At 32.4% G+C, this 18,959-nt stretch overlaps 3 protein-coding genes across 4 annotated transcripts in view; 1 reads left to right on the top strand and 2 right to left on the bottom strand.

Annotated features, from left to right (window-relative positions):
- Positions 1-10,284, bottom strand: part of LOC123883792 (receptor-like protein kinase 5) — a 40,077-nt gene extending 29,793 nt beyond the window's left edge. Inside the window, exons 1-2 of one of the 2 annotated variants that reach the window (XM_045932728.1) lie at positions 7,258-10,284; positions 6,358-7,122 (exon numbers count right to left, since the gene is read on the bottom strand). In XM_045932728.1, coding sequence (XP_045788684.1) covers positions 6,719-7,122; positions 7,258-9,874 — 3,021 coding nt within the window. In that variant the 5' untranslated portion in view covers positions 9,875-10,284 and the 3' untranslated portion in view covers positions 6,358-6,718. Of the gene's footprint in view, positions 1-6,357; positions 7,123-7,257 lie in introns of those variants that run through there. The other variant, XM_045932727.1, reaches the window with a different exon arrangement.
- Positions 474-5,366, top strand: LOC123883789 (disease resistance protein RPV1-like). The gene is made up of 4 exons (XM_045932720.1): positions 474-1,216; positions 2,163-3,264; positions 3,362-3,643; positions 3,779-5,366. The coding sequence occupies exons 1-4, from the start codon at positions 705-707 to the stop codon at positions 5,102-5,104; spliced, it is 3,222 nt and encodes a 1,073-aa protein (XP_045788676.1). The 5' UTR covers positions 474-704; the 3' UTR covers positions 5,105-5,366.
- A 4,307-nt stretch (positions 10,285-14,591) lies between the features above and the next one.
- On the bottom strand, positions 14,592-18,959 carry LOC123885011 (receptor-like protein kinase HSL1). Its single transcript, XM_045934243.1, has 3 exons — positions 17,761-18,959; positions 16,037-17,617; positions 14,592-15,292 (listed from the first exon to the last, which is right to left on the bottom strand). Exons 1-3 carry the CDS (start codon positions 18,812-18,814, stop codon positions 14,880-14,882), a joined length of 3,048 nt encoding a protein of 1,015 aa, XP_045790199.1. The 5' UTR covers positions 18,815-18,959; the 3' UTR covers positions 14,592-14,879.

The raw sequence follows: 18,959 nt of genomic DNA, 5'->3' as shown, positions 1-18,959 counted from the left end.
AACAAGTTTATAAGTGGTTGGACACCACCACACTTTTATGCAAAACCCACAGTTTAACAAGTTTATGGATCTCTCACTTATAAAATGTTTAATATTCACTTTTCCAAAATAATGTGGGACTAACTCACATCACATTTTCCGCAACAAAGAGATTAAATAGTTAGATGAGAGAATATTTTAATTTTTTTTAAGTTGATTTCAATCGTTCAAGGATTAAAATGGTGAGAGTGAATGATATTTTAGAAACTGAATGAAAGATTTATTAATTAAAGATGTGAAATTTTTGTGATAAAACAAAATTGAATTTATCACACGGATATTTAGTTGATATATTGGTGATCGAAGATGAACTTGATAACAAAAACTACGGTTTAATTACTCGCAATTACAATAAAAAAGCTAAAATCACTTGATAACAAAACTAACATTCATATGAGATTATATGCTCTAGTGATCCGGAAACTAATAGTGAAAAATAAAATAAAATGAATTTATCACCTAAAAAAGAAGCTACCAAGAAGGAACGATTGAATTACCCAGAAGATATAAAAAAGGAACCATTGAATTACCTGGAAGTGTCACTACCCATTACCCACTCATTCATTCATTCACCTAATTTGCATAAAGTCCCATCGCATTCCATAACCAAATCATAGATCTTAGTAACCCTTTCATTCATTCACCTAATTTGCTGATTTAGATATATGGCTTGCACTATCATACAAACCAACTCTTCTTCTTCTTCTTCTTCTATGATGACATTGAAATTGAAGTATGACGTTTTTGTTAGCTTTAGAGGTCAAGACACACGCAACAATTTCGCGGATCATCTTTTTGCTGCCTTTCAAAGAAAAGGGATTTTTGCATTCAGAGATGACACTAAGATTCAGAAAGGGGAATCCATAGCACCTGAACTCCTTCGTGCAATTGAAGCCTCTCAGATTTTCATTGTGATCTTCTCAAAACACTATGCTTCTTCAACATGGTGCTTGCGAGAATTGGAATCTATCCTTCATTGTAGTCAAGTTTCTGGAAGACGTGTTCTTCCTGTTTTCTATGATGTTGATCCTTCTGATGTGAGACATCAAAAAGGAAGTTATGCTGAAGACCTTGCCAAACATGAGGAAAGATTTCAACATGACTCAGATTTGGTGCAAAGATGGAGGGAAGCTTTAACACAAGTCGCCAATTACTCTGGTTGGGATATGCGTCATAAGTAAGATTTCATTTACTCTTTAAAAACATTTTCAGTTTCTATTTTCTAGAATTTGTTTATGTTCATTTTCACAATTTCACCAGTTTTTATTTGCAAAGATGATGAAAACAATTTATGTTCATTTTTACAATTGAATTGGGAGTTGGGCCTAACTCAGCTCTACAAAATCGGCTCGTAAGGTGGTGATTGTCTCTCCTACTTCTTAAAACACCCCCTCGTGCCCAACTCTATTAGGCTTGGGGCACAACTATTAATGGTGGATGACACGATCAGAAACCTGATAGCAAGTGGCTCAGGAGATCGTGGAGGAGACTCTGAAACCATCTTAGAATAAGAGTTGAGTCTAACTCAACCTTCCAAAACCGACTTGTAAGGTGAGAGTTGGACCTAACTCAACCTTACAAAACCGGCTTGTAAGGTGAGACTTGCCTCTACGACTTCTTAACAACTATCAAGAAAATAGAAGACTCTTGTAGTGTAGTGAATATTTAAGATAGAGAAAATTTGAAAAATAAAATTAAGAAGAATGCATTTTCAATTTAAAAAATGATGAAAACAATATTTTGGTATTTTTAAATTTTTTGAAAATGCTTGATCTATTTTCAAAAATTGTAAAAAAAATTGTGAGTATAATATTCTCTTATGTTTGTTAGTTGAAATAAAAAGAAAACAGTAAACATCTGTAATCTTTTTTCAAACTATAGTAAACTATATTCTCTTATGAGTTCGATAAGAATTCAAAGTAAGGTTAAAAAAAAAAAGGCTACGAGTTTGATAATTAAAACCATATATTTCATTTCACTTTCCCTTTTCAAACTTTAGTTAAGAACAATGTTGTCCAAAGGAGAAACTAAATTATGTTATCTTCACCTGTTCACAAGCTTTGTGTTTTCATTTCCTTATGTAATGATTTGGGGTTATAGGTTGACTTTTTCAAAACTTGCAGGGCTCAAAATGCAGAGATTGAAAAGATTGCTGAAGAGATAATGAATATATTATTGGGTCACAAATTTTCATATCTTCCAAAAGATTTAATTGGGATAAATTTACCTATTGAGAAAGTAGTAAATCTATTACTTTTAGACTCACTTGATGATGTTCGGGTTGTAGGAATTTGTGGGATGGGTGGAGTAGGGAAGACAACTCTTGCTACTGCTTTATTTGGTCAAATCTCTCATCAATTTGATGCTCGTTGTTATATTGATGATCTAAGCAAAATATATAGACATGATGGTCCAATTGGTGCACAAAAGCAAATCCTACACCAAACTCTTGGTGGGGAACCCTTTCAGATATGCAATCTCTATGACACGGCTAACTTGATGCAAAGTAGGCTTCGTCGCCTGCGAGCACTTATAATTCTTGACAATGTTGATAAAGTTGAACAACTCGATAAATTAGCCGTGAATCGTGAATGGTTAGGTGCAGGGAGTAGAATCGTTATAATTTCTAGAGATGAGCATATCTTGAAAGAGTATGGAGTGGATGTAGTTTACAAAGTTCCACTCTTGAATAAGACTAACTCCCTTCAATTATTTTCTCGAAAAGCATTCAAACTTGACCATATTTTGAGTAGTTATGAAGGGTTGGTTAATGGCATACTACATTATGCCGATGGCTTACCATTAGCAATTAAAATATTGGGTTCATTTTTGTTTGGTCGAGATATATCTGAATGGAAAAGTGCATTGTCTAGATTGAGAGAAAGTCCAAACAAAGATGTCATGGATGTGTTACGATTAAGTTTTGATGGGTTGGAGGAATTGGAAAAAGAAATATTTCTTGATATTGCTTGTTTTTTCAATCGGCGCCCGGAGGATTATGTCAAAAAAGTTCTAAATTGCTGTGGATTTAATGCTGATATTGGTTTAAGAGTTCTAATTGATAAATCACTTCTAAGCATATCTGACGATCAAATTATAATAATGCATAGTTTGTTAGAAGAGTTGGGCAAAAACATGGTCCAAGAAATGTCAACCAAAGAATCAAGAAAGTGGACGAGGGCGTGGCTCCCCAAACAACTCCAAAATGTTATGTTAGAGAATGTGGTAAACTATAGTTGATTAATAATAGAAAATTTATTTGCATATTTATAAAAGCTATATATTTTGAAAGTTAATCAAGTTTCTCTTTGTAACGTGTTAGGAAAGGAAGGTTGAAGCCATAAATTTTCATAGAAATTCAACGGACCAAGAAACAGACAAATTTATCATGGGTGAAACATTGTCAAAAATGAGTCATCTTAGATTGCTCAGATTGAGGAACATATCTATTTTAGGAAACCTCAGCTACCTCTCTAATGAGTTAAGATATGTGGAGTGGAATAGGTATCCTTTCAAGTATTTGCCGCCATGTTTTCATCCCAATCAACTTGTTGAATTGAACTTGACGGATAGCAGCATCAAACAACTATGGAAAGATAAGAAGGTACTATATATTCTCTTTTCAGTTTTTTTCCTGTTAGGGACACAAATAAATTAGAATTTTTTTTTTATTTTTTATTTTATGCTAAAATCTACGAGCAAAATGAAATATTGTCTATTTTTTCTTGGTATGTGACAGTATTTGCCCAATTTGAGAAGGTTGGATCTAACTTACTCAAAAAATCTAAGAAAGATGCCAGATTTTGGGGATATTCCAAACCTTGAGGAGCTAGATCTTACAGGTTGTATAAAGCTTGTGGAAATAGATCCATCTATCGGGGTTCTAAAAAAGCTTTATTACTTAAGTTTGGAAGATTGCAAAAATCTAGTAAACATACCAAACAACATATTTGGTCTCACCTCTCTTCAATATCTAAATCTTTCGGGGTGTCCCAAAATGAATAAGAATCCAATTCCAAGGCAATCAAGAACTTCCTTCTGGAAACGGACCACAATTGGTTTACGTTCCTTTTACGGTTATCATGAAGGTTTAGCTAGTTCTTTGGTGCTTTCTTTTCTTAGCTTATATTGTTTGAGTGAAGTTGATATCAGTTTCTGTGGTCTAAGCCAACTCCCAAGTGCAATTGGATGTCTACGTCAACTCGTAAGATTAAATATAAGCGGGAACAATTTTGTGACACTACCTAACCTGAAGGAGCTCTGCAACCTTGGATATTTAAACTTAGAGCATTGCAAGCTTTTGGAATCTTTGCCTCAGCTTCCTTTGCCTACTTTTTTTGATATTACGACAAAACGTAAAACCACTTTGAATTATATGAAAAACTATCGTGAGAGGAAAGTTGGACTGGTCATTTTCAATTGTCCTAAGTTGGGTGAGAGTGAATATTGTGATAACATTGCATTTTCATGGATGACACAATGCATTTGGGCAAGACAGCAGTCCTCTAGTGCCGTCTTTTATGGGAATTTAATTGATATTGTTATTCCTAGAAGTGAAATACCAATTTGGTTCAAAAATCAGAGCGAGAGTGGTTCAATAAGAATGGAACTATCTACCATTATGAACAATAATTGCATTGGCATTGCTTGTTGTGTGGTATTTTCTGTTGAACCTTCTGATCGAACTGTCAAAGCTTCTGATAAACCATATTCGAGTATATTTTATGGATTTCTTAAAAATAGTAATATATCGTTTTTGTCTGCTGGTATTGGTGTAAATTTAGAAAGAGGTCTTATTGTGGTCAAATCAAATCACATGTACCTATTCTATATTCCTAAGAGATCATTCTTTGATATTATGAAGTCGATTGACCATCTTGATGATATCATTTTCAAAGTTGGCATTTATAATGACGAAGGTAGTGATTTGAAGGTGCAGCATTGTGGGTATCGTTTGGTATATGAACATGATCTACAAGACTTGAACTTAACAATGATGCATCCCGAAAATCTGTCAACTCATAAGGGCAAGTTTTTGGCAATTGAAGATGAGGCACAACCATGATCATCTAGGGCTGGCCGCATAGATGACACGTGCTATTTTGAGCATAAAGACTGAACTCTTAAATTAGCTCCTGAAAAAGTGGCGCTCATATGGAACTAGACGGTCCGATCTGCGAGTTAGTTAGTTAGTTAAAAAAGAAATTGTCATTTCTTTTATTGGTTCCATTTAAAAATCATGTAATAAATCTTTAATCCAATTCAACTAGTCCATTGGCTTTGTTTTGTATAGTACACCCATTTATATTTAATAGTGTTTTTATTTATATTTAAATAATTATTTTCTTGAGAGAATTTCAACTAAATTTTTATTTGTATAACTATTTTGCATAAGTTTAAAAATCATTTTATTTAAGAGATTTTTTGATATTTTATGGTTAAAAAAAGTTGTAACAAATGATAAGATACTTAAAACGATATTTTATTGAGAAGCTATTTAAACCAATTTTTCATTTTAAGTGAGAAGTGTTACACTATAAAAATCATTTTTTAAAAAAGCTAAAACAAACTGAACCAAATTTTTATGTCTGAGCTGTTTTATTACCTTGATTTATCACACCATTATGAATACTATGAATGCTTAATATTAGTTGAAACAGAACCGAGCCTATTGGTTGTACCAAAAAAAAAAGAACCGAGCCTATTGAAGAGATGTGATATGAATTTGTGGTAATCAATGTGAAGATAAGGATATAGCTGAATTTCTTCTATATTGTCTTATGAATTTAGAAAAATGAAATATAAGCATAAAGGTATGTTTGAATTGGCTTATTTGAGTTTATCTATTGACATAAGTTTTGTGAGACTGTTTAGGAGAATTTATAAAAACAGCTTATGACAATTTTTATATGTTTTTTCAGCTCATTTTCATAAGGTTTCCAATATAACTAATGAAAACAACTTATAGCATATACAAGCGAATTAGAAGTAATGCATTCTCGTTTCGAAAAGTTTTCGTCAGTTGGCATCCGATTGTGTATGCAGCGCCAAACTACAAGCGAATTAGAAGACGGTACAGATTTATTCCAAATCCATGATGACCAAGTAACTGGTTGCTGAGGCGTAAACAAGTAATTATAAGCTTGTTTAGCCGTCAATTCACCGTCTTTTGAACCGCGCCACACCCGCTTATCATGAAGTGGAAGAACCGAGATGGTCATCTCTTTTGAATTGCACCAATTTTATTTTATATTTTCCTACAAAAATAGCTTATGTAAGCTTATACGTAAACTCTTATCATGATAAGCACTTGTGCTATAAGCTGCAAACAGGCCCATACCATTTATACTAAAAAAACATTTATTTTTTCAATACATCCATCTCGATCGCCTTATGCAATTTGCAAAGCACACTATTACTAATACTATGAGTTTCATAGTCTCCAATTCTAACTTCAAGACCATCCCTTATGTTTATTGTCACCTTTCTGCATTATTATCAGATAGGATACTCAAAACTTTGAGATTTCTCTCTTTTGAAGTTTGAACTAATTAAGGATCTATAACAGTTAGTCCAAAGCTGAATTTCCTAGTTTGTTACAAATGTGCATGTATTTTATCACATTAATTATCACTTAATCTTCTAACTTTAGAGGAACTTAATGCAAACTTCCTAGCTGTTATGCTGAAAATTCCAACTGCTTTTCCCATTTCAAATTCTTAAGAAGTGGAGCAGAATCATAAATATCAACAATCTTCTCCGCGTTGGCGAGTAGATCCTTGCAGCCGGTCAATACCTTCAAGACTTCTTTCATTGATGGTCTACTAGCTGGCAATGTTGAAGTGCACATAACTCCGAGTTTGAAGATGCTGCACATTTCTTCCAAGTTACTAGGTTCCATAGCGTCGTCGTCGAGAAGTTCTTCTATATTGGTTCCTATCTGAATGTGGCGCCACGCCCATTCTGCGAGAGACGAGTATTCGTCTCCATGATTTGCCTCTTTTCCGGTTGTCAGTTCCAATAGGACTACTCCAAAACTATAGACATCTATCTTCTCGTTGACTCGTATTGTTTGAGCATATTCTGCAATTCATGCATGAAAGAAACATTGAGATTATATTGATGCCAAATGTTGAAGTTACGAGATTTAAGATAATATACGATACTCTAATATATTATCGAAGATACTATTAAAGATATATTGAGATATTTATTCACCTGGAGCAATGTAGCCAAATGTTCCAGCCACAGCCGACATGGTGGCCAGTTCTTCCGGCTTGACCAATATCCTAGCCAAACCAAAATCAGCAACTTTTGCATTGAATTGAGAATCCAAAAGAATGTTACTTGTTTTCACATCTCGATGAACAATAGGCGGCGAGCAATCATTATGCATGTAGCACAAACCTTGTGCAGCTCCAATGGCTATATGCAATCTCTTTGGCCAATCAATGATGTTACCATTTACAGTTCCCGACACAGCCGGTGACTTACTTTTCTTGTGCAGCCACCTATCAAGGCTTTGATGTTCATGATACTCGTATACAAGGAGTAGCGAATCATCACTTGAGATACAACACATCAACTTCACAATGTTGTTATGCCGAATTTTGCTAAGTATTTCAACTTCTGCAAGAAATGAATCCACAAGCTTCTGATCCAACTTTCTGCTATTTCCTCTGATCTTTTTCACTGCAACATAGCCTAAACCCTCAACAGCGACGCGATAAACAGAACCAAATCCACCGCTACCAATGATATTATGTTCTGACATCGAGGACACAATATTTGATTTTGTGAAACTTAGCCTCTGAAATGAAGTTAGCTTCCATGTCCTTTTCATTAACCGCTTTCTTTTTCTGTAAAAACTGATTGACAAGAATAACGCCAAGAAAACCGTTAAAGAAGCTACTACCACCAAGATTACGACCAACGCCTTAGACATGGACGAGTCTCCTCTTCTTCTTCTTGCAGTTCCAGAATTGCACAAAGCAAGGTTTAGTACAAATTTATCAACACATAGACCAGAATTGTTTAGAAAGCTGCTTTCATACGCAAGGTTTTCGAAATCACTTGGAATCCGCCCTATCAAATAATTTGATGATAGATTGAGATTTGTGAGTCTCAAAGATAGCTGAGGTGGAATTCGGCCGGAGATTTTGTTTTCTGATAAGTCCAACACACTTAGCGAAGGTAACCGACAAATTGCATCAGGTATTTCGCCAGATAGTTGATTGTGGCTGAGGTTTAGTGTTACTAGAGACTTCCATGATGTTATATCCGTTGGAATTTGACCGGTGAGCTGGTTTTGATCAAGTAGAAGAGTTTCTAGCTGAGGAAGAGATGCTAACTCCGACGGAATACTTCCATTGAAAAAGTTGTTACTAGCATTGAACTTCACTAACTTCTTCCAAGAAGAAACTCCATTCGGAATTGTACCTGAAAATCGATTGTGACTTACGGCTAATTCTGAAAGATTCCGAGCCAATCTGTCGGGAAGCTGGCCAGTGAACATGTTCTCACTTATCCTAATTGTTGTCAAGTACATAGATGTCCATAAACCATTAGGAATTTCACCAGAAAACTCATTATTCTCAAGTCTCAGATACTGTAAACTGCTACAACTACCTAAAGATTTCGGCAACTCACCACTTAGATTATTGTCATAAGCAGTTAAACCAACTAACCTTCCATGATAGCACAAACTCTGTGGTAGCTTACCATTGAAACTATTAGATCCAATCTGAAAAGTTTCAAGTTTAGAAAACCTACCAAAACTTTGAGGAAGATTACCTGATAAATTGTTCTGAAAAACAATAAAATCAGTCAGAGCCGGCAAATTACCGATGCTTTCCGGTACCTTGCCGGATAATCGATTTGTAAACAAGGCCAAGTACTTTAGCTTTTTGATATTTCCAAAATCATCTGGTATTTTTCCGGTGAGATAATTATACGAAAGATCCAAGGTTGTTAACTCGAAGGCTTCAACCACATCAGGTATATCTCCAGAAAGACTATTGTTATAAAGAATAAGTCTGCTCAAATTTTTCAAAATGAACAAACCATTTGGAATTTTTCCACTCAAAAAATTTCCTGATAAATCCAAATCTTCCAAAGCCATCATTTCACCAATTGTTTCAGGAATTTCTCCAACCAAGTTAGAGTCATGCATATCAAATATCCTTAAATTTTTCAACTTAGTAAAACTAGATGGTAACTTTGTTCTAGGTAGCATACTATATGAGAACATCAACAAAGTTTCAAGATTCGACAAATTACCGATTTCATCAGGAATAGTACCATTAAAAAGACACTGATATAGTTCAAGTCTTTTTAAATTCTTCAAGTTTCCAATACTCATTGGAATATCACCTGAAAAGCTGTTTGCGGCGAGGCTAAGGAACTGCAGATTGGCCAACTTATTGATGTCATTCGGTATGTTACCGACGAAATAGTTCTGCGAAAGGTCAAGATGTTGAAGCTTGGAACAATTGTAAAGTGATGTTGGAAACTCATTTGGTAGATAATTGTATTGAAAATCAATGTAAGTGAGGTTTTTGAGTTCACAAAGAAAAGGTGGAAGTGTTTGTGTTAAGTTTGTGTTGATCATTGAAAGTGAAGTGATTGAATCATCATTTGTGCAAGTGATTTCTGGATATGAACAATGATATGAAGTTTTTGATGAATTCCAATGACTTAGGAACAATGGATTTTGAAAGTGCTTTTTTATCTTCATTAGAATTTCATGTTCTTCATTGTATAATTGAGATTGTTGAGAATTTGCATAGGTGAAAAAGAAAAACAAGATTAGAATGAACAAAATAGATTTTGTCATTTGGTTGTTTTTGGTTCACACACTATGATAAGATTCAATGAAGTGAAGAACTTAAATCTATGTGAAAAGCATCTCTTACTTACAAGTCAAAAGACATTAAGGTTTGGAATCATTGTAGTTAGGAAAAAGTGATTATGCAGTAGTGCACTACTTCAAGTGTATGATTGGTTATATTTTTGGGGAAATGGATTTGGTGCAGTAACTATGGGACGCAGTTACTCACCTGAACCGTTCGATGTGAAATTGATGGACATGATGATTTTTAATTGATTTGATGATATGTAATTTTAACCATTCAGATTAGCTACTGTGGAAACCTGTGTGCTTTTATAAATGCAGGGAATCCGGATTCATTTTGACTCGAGAATTGATTTTATAAATTAAGATTTGTAGTTTTTGATTTATAATGTGATTTTGCACTCAAATAAGTTGTTATTTTATTGTAATGGATTAGTCCATTATGTCAAAAAAATTAACAACATGCACACAAGACAAAATTGGAGTAGGTGTAGTCAAGACTAAATGCAGTTAGGTGTAAGAATCGTTTGATCAAGATCAAAGATCAGAGATCTTGTTTTATATTAAATTCTAAAGTAATTTTTGAGTGCACCTAAAATTGATCCACAAAAGACCTACTTGAGAAAAAAATAAAGACTAATCTTGTACACAATAACTTAAAGAATTCCATGAACAATTTTGTCTTTTACTTGTTTAATGTATATTTAATTTAATATAAAATAAAAAGAGGTCCATTGCTGAGAAAGCAATCTTATCTTTTCTTTTCAGCAATTAGTTTTTACTCTTTGAATGTGTGTTGAATACATTAAACAATGAATGATTGGCTTCAGCTTCATGGATTGTTTTCAAAATTGGAGTTTCATTTTAAAATATGTTCAATCTGAGGATCCAGATTTCGTGCAGTCGAATTTTCCATACATACAGTCGGTCACTTTATGGCCGTCTGATCAAGATCGGACAATCATGATTTAACAACTGTATTTTTTACTGTATTTATTTAAACTGTCCAATCGTGATCGGACGGCTATCAAGTGACTGTACTGAAAATTCGAATGCACCTAATCCAATTCCTCAATCTGATGCATGGGTTTGTGATTTGGTGAGGGTTGTTGAGATCTTGCCAAAAAGAATGTCCAAATAAATGACTACTCTTTAGTGAGTATTTTCTACGGACAACGGTAGAGATTAATGATTTGAACTGAAAGTGATCTCTTACTATCTATTAAATGAAAGTAATCTCTTACTATTTTATCCGGCGCTCTCGGGTTTAGTGAGGTTTGCTAAGATCTCGCGAAAAAAGAATATAAGATTATTAAATTAATTATGAACAATTATACTGTTAAGAGTTTTGTATCGATGAGTGATGATTTGAACATGAGTGTATAAGTAGTGAAATCACCACTTCATAGCTTAGTTCAAAATTTATTGGACCACATACTATTGGTTTCTGCAATCGTGTCACTTACCATTTATATCGTTGACGAACCAAATATTCAATAGTATTGAGCTCAGATAATTCTCATATTTTAAACTGATTTTGTAAGAATGAGTTAGAATCAACCTAAACTATACCACCAACCCTTCATTTTATGGCTTCCAACCTAGTGACTCTACCTTTGCTCTAAATTCAAGTTTTTTGGAGAATTTTCTATGAAGTTGCTGAGTAAGCTGTATCCACTAGATTACATTTATTTGACGGATCCACTAACATTACTTTATCAACAACAATAGTATGATTCTTTTTAGCATCATGTTAAACAGTGTCCTCAAGATACTAATTAAAAAAGTTAAAAAAAATAAATTTTATATTAAAACAAACATTTTTATATTTTAAAACAAACAATTTTTCAATGTCAATACGGAAGTATCAAAATTCAAATTTCAACCTTTACATATTACATGCAATATTCCCGCAACAAAATTATATCCATAACGACATTATATATTTAATTTCTGAACTACCATCGATTAGCATTTTCCTTCTTTATAAATTCTTTGTAATCCACTAGCCCAAAACTTTGACCTCGATCCTCGTCTGTGACCACCACTAGAGACAGTGAAGCATTGAGACCACATGCTAAAATTAAATTATTGCCATATTATATGGTAGGCTTCTAGAAATATATCACATCAAATATGTATGTATTGTATAGTCAATATATATGGCTATAATATAAGCCCACAGATAAGGGGTAGATGGTAATATATACACAAAAAGTTAGACGTCTTTTGTCTTTTTTCATGTTGTTTTCTGAATATATTCTTTTTTATATTTTAAATAAAATGTTTTTTGGTAAATATAAAATACTTTATTTATTTACCTTGAATTTTTTTATACTTAATGAAGATGTGATGTGAGAATTATATATTTAACTATTGTTAAAATATGTATACAGATCATCTAATTTTAACTACTACAAAGTATGAGCAATGGGGTTTAGATCCTCTCTGGCGTGGCATAATCAGAAATATAAGCGACGACCGAAGAGAATTCAGATCTTTTATAATGTAGGCTTAAATGCAGTTTTGATCCCCTATTTTGAATTTTTTGAAGTTTTGGTCCCCCTATTTCAAAAACCAACTTTTTAGTCCCCTTATTTTAGATTTTTTTGTACTTTTGGTCCCCACTTCATTTTGAGTCAATTTTCATGATGTGGCATATGACACATGGAAACTACAATTACACGTGACATTATTGTTTATTTTATTTCAATAAATCATTTTATTAAAATTTATTTTGATTAATAAAATATTAAATAAATAAATTAAAAGAGATTAATTCCAAAAATCCCTAATTTTCCCAGATTTCTTCATCTACGATCATCATCTCATCTCAAATCTAGATTTCTTCCTCATCTCATCTTCAAAATTATGGAATGTTTTGTTGAGTTGGTTTCCTTCAGGTTTGGAGTTTTATGCTATGAGAAAAGTTATAGAACAAATAAACTTGGACGGTAAATAGGTAATTTTATTGATATTGGGAAGCAATGAACGATTTCCTGATTGAAAAACATGGAAAAATTTCTTGTTCACATTAGTGAGATTTTTGGTTACGAGGAGTTAAGTGGAAGAAACGGAGAAAGGTTTTGGTGGGGTTGGTGATGAAGTTGAATAAATTTGGATTTTTTTTTTGTTGATAGACGAATAAATTTGGATTTGGAGATGAGAGGATGAACACAACTATGATGGTGAAGAATTCTAGGAAAATTAGGGATTTTTGGGATTAATCTCTTTTAATTTATTTATTTAATATTTTATTAATCAAAATAATTATTTTTTTACTGTAATCAAAATAATTTTTAATAATATGATTTATTAAAATAAAATAAATAATAATGCCACCTGTAATTGTAGTGTCCATGTGTCATCTGCCACATCATGAAAATTGACTCAAAATGAAGTGGGGGACCAAAAGTACAAAAAATCTAAAATAAGGGGACCGAAAAGTTGGTTTTTGAAATAGGGGGACCAAAACTTCAAAAAATTCAAAATAAGGGGATCAAAACTGCATTTAAACCTATAATGTAATATTAAGAGATTAATTGTTATACATTTATAAATAAGAAAATTTACACTGTTATTGTATACAAAATAAATCTAAATAGTAAGAGTTGTTATTCTCCCCATGTCGGAACAGTTTTAGAATTTTTTATTATTAGTTTTTGAATTGAAAAAATAATCTAATTGCATATATGAATCTATGAATAACTTGTAAATTTATCTTAGTTTTAATAAAAAACCTTAAACTATTTTGAAAGTTCAAGGAATGATTAAAATTTAGGTACTTACCATTATAAACTCATTTAGTTGTTAGATTTGTTAAAATTTTATATAATTTAAAGGATTATGATAGGATCATTAGGGGGAGTTTGTGTTGTCATCCTATCATTTTTTCAAACATCATTCGTAGCATAAGTAGCGGATGGTTTTTTCTTTAAATTTTTTATTTTATAATATCCGTTACTTAAATAGCAGATAAGTAAAAATAAAATGTGCGAGAAACTTGTAGGCGGCAAAAGAAACTCCCATCATTGGGCCTGCTGAATCCCTTAAGCCCAAAAAAAAACTCAACAGAATAATGAAAAATAACCAAAGGCATTGAAGAGCAATTACCTAACTTGAAAATCCTTGTACAAGTTTTGCATTATGTGTATTCAACATGCTACAAAGTAATTCTATTGTATCTCATCTTCTATGCAATACTATTTTTCTGGTAAGGCTTTTTATAGGTGCAAATTATTTGCTAGATTCCCTGATAACTAACATTCATTAGATAATGTGATTGACCATCTTTAGTGAGATGTACTATTTCCGTTACATTTTCTCGTTTATTTATAAGACTTAAATTTGAGATATTGCTTAGCTGATCCGATTATAGTACTACTCGGATCAACAATATATTAATCATTACTTAAAATTTATTCTAATTACAACGCAAGTATTCAAATCAATAAAAATATAACTTTAATCCCTTTTCAAATTTTCAACAATTTCCCTTTGTCTTTCTCTCCTATTTCTTTGTTCTCTACCTATATTTTACTAGAGATATACATGAACTCAATTCATGTAGATTTACGTGAATGGAGTTCACGTAACATTTAAAAATTCATAATTTACATGTGTTATGCTAACTAAAATTGTGTACATGTAAAACTACGTTTTAATGTACCTGTATTTAGTTCACGTACGATTCTCAGACGTATGAACAAAATAAAAAACTAGTGGAATGGGTAAAACTGTAACTTACATGTATAATGAAATGTTAATGGAAGATATACAATGTGTTTGACAAAATAAATATGAAACTAAGGGTATTTAAGTATTATCTATATATACTATGTAAAAACAAAAAAGTATTATCTATATATTGTGTTTGATGGGTGTGACGTGGAAAATAGGTGTGTAACTAGAAAAAATCTAACTTTAATATTCTATACAATTAATATTAACTACCTCTGAAACTTACTTGGGTTACAAGTTAATCTAGCTAGTTATTATTATCAATATCCAATTTACTCTCTCTTTTAGAATTCCTAAGAAGTGGAACAGCATCAATATTATGTCCAATATTCCTCTCTCCATAACCAAACAAATCACCACAATTGATCAATACTTCCAAAACCTCTTTCATGGAAGGTCTACTTGATGGAAGTGTTGAAGTACACATCACACCAAGTTTGAAAACTTTGCACATTCCATCTAAGTGAATTGGTTCCATTACTTCTTTGTCAAGCAACTCTTCTATATTGCTTCCTGCTCGAATGTGGCGCCAAGACCACTCTGCAAGAGATGAATACTCATCACCATAGTTAGCTTCTTTACCAGTTGTCAGTTCCAATAGGATAACACCATAGCTGTAGACATCAATCTTTTCACTAACTTTTGTTGTTTGAACATATTCTGTAATTCAACCATGTCAAAAACAAATTCAAGTTAAACTTATGCCAATGAAAAATGAAACAAAAGAAAAAGATTAAATTCATATTAGGCGCACATAGCATAAACGCTTATCAATTAAGTGGTTATGTATAAGTTATATATAACAAAAGATAATATTAAAATTAAACTGTTTTCATATAATTTATACCTTGTTTTCATAAATTATCCAGAAGAGCTTATGAAAATAAAGCTGAAAACAACTGATGGGCATGTCATAAGCTATTTTCATAAGCACTTCCAAACAGTCTCAGAAGTGTTCATGCCAGTAGATAAGTTCAAATAAGTCAATCCAAACAAACCTTAAATGAAAGAGAGCGTGCAAAAGATAATGATTTCACAAGGAAAAAAAATTACAAGGACTAACAATAATAATTTCATGTTAAACAGGATCAAAGCAACAATTTGTTCAAATTATATTGAGAAAACATAGATGAGTTTAATATGCATAGACTTTCAGTGTAAAAAAATTTACATTGTCAACAAATCACAACCAATCAGATCAATGACTTTTAAAAGTAGTTATCATTGAAGTCAAATTTTTAATGATCTGACCGTTATGATTGATTGACATGGTAAAATGTTTTTATACCGGCAATGTATATGAAGTAAATCCAAAATATATATAACCATGAGGACAACGTTAACTAAGAAAACATATTTGTTACTAGCAAGAGAAATAAAAAATTGGCATGTCATTAATTTCACCTGGAGCCATATAGCCAAAAGAACCAATCACAGCTGACATGGTAGCAAGTTCCTCTGGATTGATCAACATCCTAGCCAAACCAAAATCAGCAACTTTTGCATTAAACTGAGCATCCAAAAGAATGTTACTTGTCTTCACATCTCGATGAACAACAGGTGGTGAACATTCATGATGCATGTAGCTCAAACCTTGAGCTACACCAATAGCTATTTGCAATCTCTTTGGCCAATCAAGAACAGCATGATGAATTGAACTTGACAACAAAGTTGAAGAAGACTTAACAGTCTTCTTCTGCAACCATCTATCAAGACTCCGGTTTTCGACATACTCGTAAACAAGTAACATTGTATCATCATTAGATATACAACACAACAACTTCACAATGTTTCGATGTCGAATGCTACTCAATATTTTAACCTCAGTGTGAAATGATTTCTCAAGATTATTGTCTAGTTTTCGGTTTTCCCAAATCTTTTTCACAGCTACATATCCTAATCCATCAATATCAACTCTATAAACAGTTCCATATCCACCACTTCCAATAATATTATGTTCTGTCATTGATGATACTATGTCGGATTCTGTGAAATTTAGTCTTTGAAATGAAGTGAGTTTCCATGAGTTATCAAATCCTTGTTTTCTTTTACTGTAAAGTTTGATAATCAAGAATAATATCACAGAAGCCACTAAGATGGAAACTATCACCAAGATTACAATCAAAATTGGAGATAAAGATGAATCTTTGCTTTGACTTTGATGATTGGAATTAGAATTGCATAAGGTAAGGTTCAATTCTGGTGTATCAGCACATAAACCAGAATTGTTCAAAAAGCTTCTATCATAAGCTGAATTTTCAAATTCACTAGGAACTCTACCTGTCAAATGGTTGGATGATAGATTGAGATCTGTGATTCTAGGAAGTATAGAAGGTATTTCGCCAGAGAATTGATTTTCCGATAGATCAAGAACATTAAGTGACTTTAAATGACCAATTGAAACGGGAATTTGTCCATTGAGTTGATTTTGGCTCAAATTTAGTGTCACTAATGAATTCCATGATATTGCATCAAATGGAAGTAACCCTTTTAGCTGATTCTGATCAAGCAACAATTTTTGTAGTTTTGAAAGATTTGTTAACTCTTGAGGAATACTTCCATTAAGATAATTCTTGCTTGCTATAAACTCAACCACATTAGTCCATGACGATACTCCACTTGGAATTCCACCATAAAACTGATTGTAACTTATATCAAAAATTGAAATACCTGATGCCAATTTTTGAGGAAGCTCACCAATAAACTTATTATGGCTTATCATGAAAAACAACAAATTTTCAGCTCTCCAAAGACCATCAGGAATTTTACCATAAAACTCATTATTGTAAATTTTTACCTCCAACAAGCTACTACAATTTCCAAGTGATTCTGGTAACTCACCACTTAAATGATTTTCATAAACAGTTAAATTAAGTAACTCTCCATGATAGCACAAATTCTCTGGTAGCTTCCCTCTAAAACTGTTTGATGCAATATGGAAAGTTTGTAGCTTTGAGTAAAGTCCAAAATCAGGAGGAAGTGTACCTGACAAAAAAAAATTATGCAAAAAAATATTATTAACAAAACTAAAAACACTAACATTAACAACTAATTATTAACTTTGGCTGTTTCAAAAAAAATCAAAAAAATAAGGAAAAACCAAAACTCATGCAAAAATTCAAACATACCTGACAAGTTGTTCATGAGGATTTTGAAATCAATCAGAGACGGAAGACGACCTATGCTTTGTGGTATCTCTCCTGACAAATTATTCGCAGCCAAAGACAAACCTGTTAACTTTTGAAGCTTTCCAAAATCATCTGGTATTTTTCCAGTAAGATTATTCTCTGCAAGATCAATGATTGTCAAATTTAATGCTTCAACCACACTTGGTATCTCTCCAGATAGACTATTTTCCCAAAGTAACAATCTACTGAGATTCTTCAGCATGAACAAACCACTAGGAATTTTCCCAGTTAAACTATTTTGTGAAATATCTAAATCCTCCAAAGAAACCATATTTCCCATTGGTTCAGGCATTTCACCAAACAGGTTGCAGTCATACATATAAAAAACCTTCAATTTCCTCAACTTGGTCCAATTCAATGGCAACTTAGAACTCTTAAACAAATTATTCGACGACAAATCCAATGTTTCAAGATTCAACAAGTTTCCAATCTCATCAGGGAAAGTTCCATTAAAAAGACAAACTTGAAGTGCAAGATATCTCAAATTCTTCAATCTTCCAATACTAGAAGGAATATCATCAGTGAAATTAGTGTAACTAAGATTAAGATAATTCAAATTAGATAATTTGAAAATATCATTAGGAATATTTCCAACAAAATTGTTCATTGACAAATCAAGATATTCCAATTTTGAACAATTGTATAGATATGTTGGAAACATCCCAGGAATGTAATTGTTGTTGAAATCAACATGTGTGAGATTTTTAAGGTCACATATGAAAGAGGGTATTGTTTCATTTATGTTGTAGTTGAATAAAGTCAACCCTGTGACAGAACCTTTGGTGCAACTGATTTCTAGCCAAGAACAATGAGAGGTGTTTGTTTTTGTCCAATGACTAAGGTTTGGTGGATTTTCAAGGTGTTGTTTTATTTTCATTAAGATTTCATGTTCTTGATCATGAAGATTTTGATGAGATTGAGAATTTGTATGGTTTAGAATGATGAGAAAAATTGTTAGAAGATAGTGAAATGAAAGTATTGTTGATGTTTTCATTTGGATTTTTGAGAGTTATTTCTTTTTTTTTTTCTGGTTATTAGTGTTTTGTGCATTTGAAAAAAATGAGATGAATTTTCAATGAGGAGGGAAATGGTTTTGTGATTTGTAGTGGTTACAAGGATGTGGATTCTTTGCCGTATGA

The sequence above is a fragment of the Trifolium pratense genome, linkage group LG5, assembly GCF_020283565.1.
Source record: "Trifolium pratense cultivar HEN17-A07 linkage group LG5, ARS_RC_1.1, whole genome shotgun sequence".
NCBI lineage: Eukaryota > Viridiplantae > Streptophyta > Magnoliopsida > Fabales > Fabaceae > Trifolium > Trifolium pratense.
The sequence above is the reverse complement of the archived record's forward strand: the minus strand, read 5'-3'. Positions and strand labels throughout refer to the sequence as shown.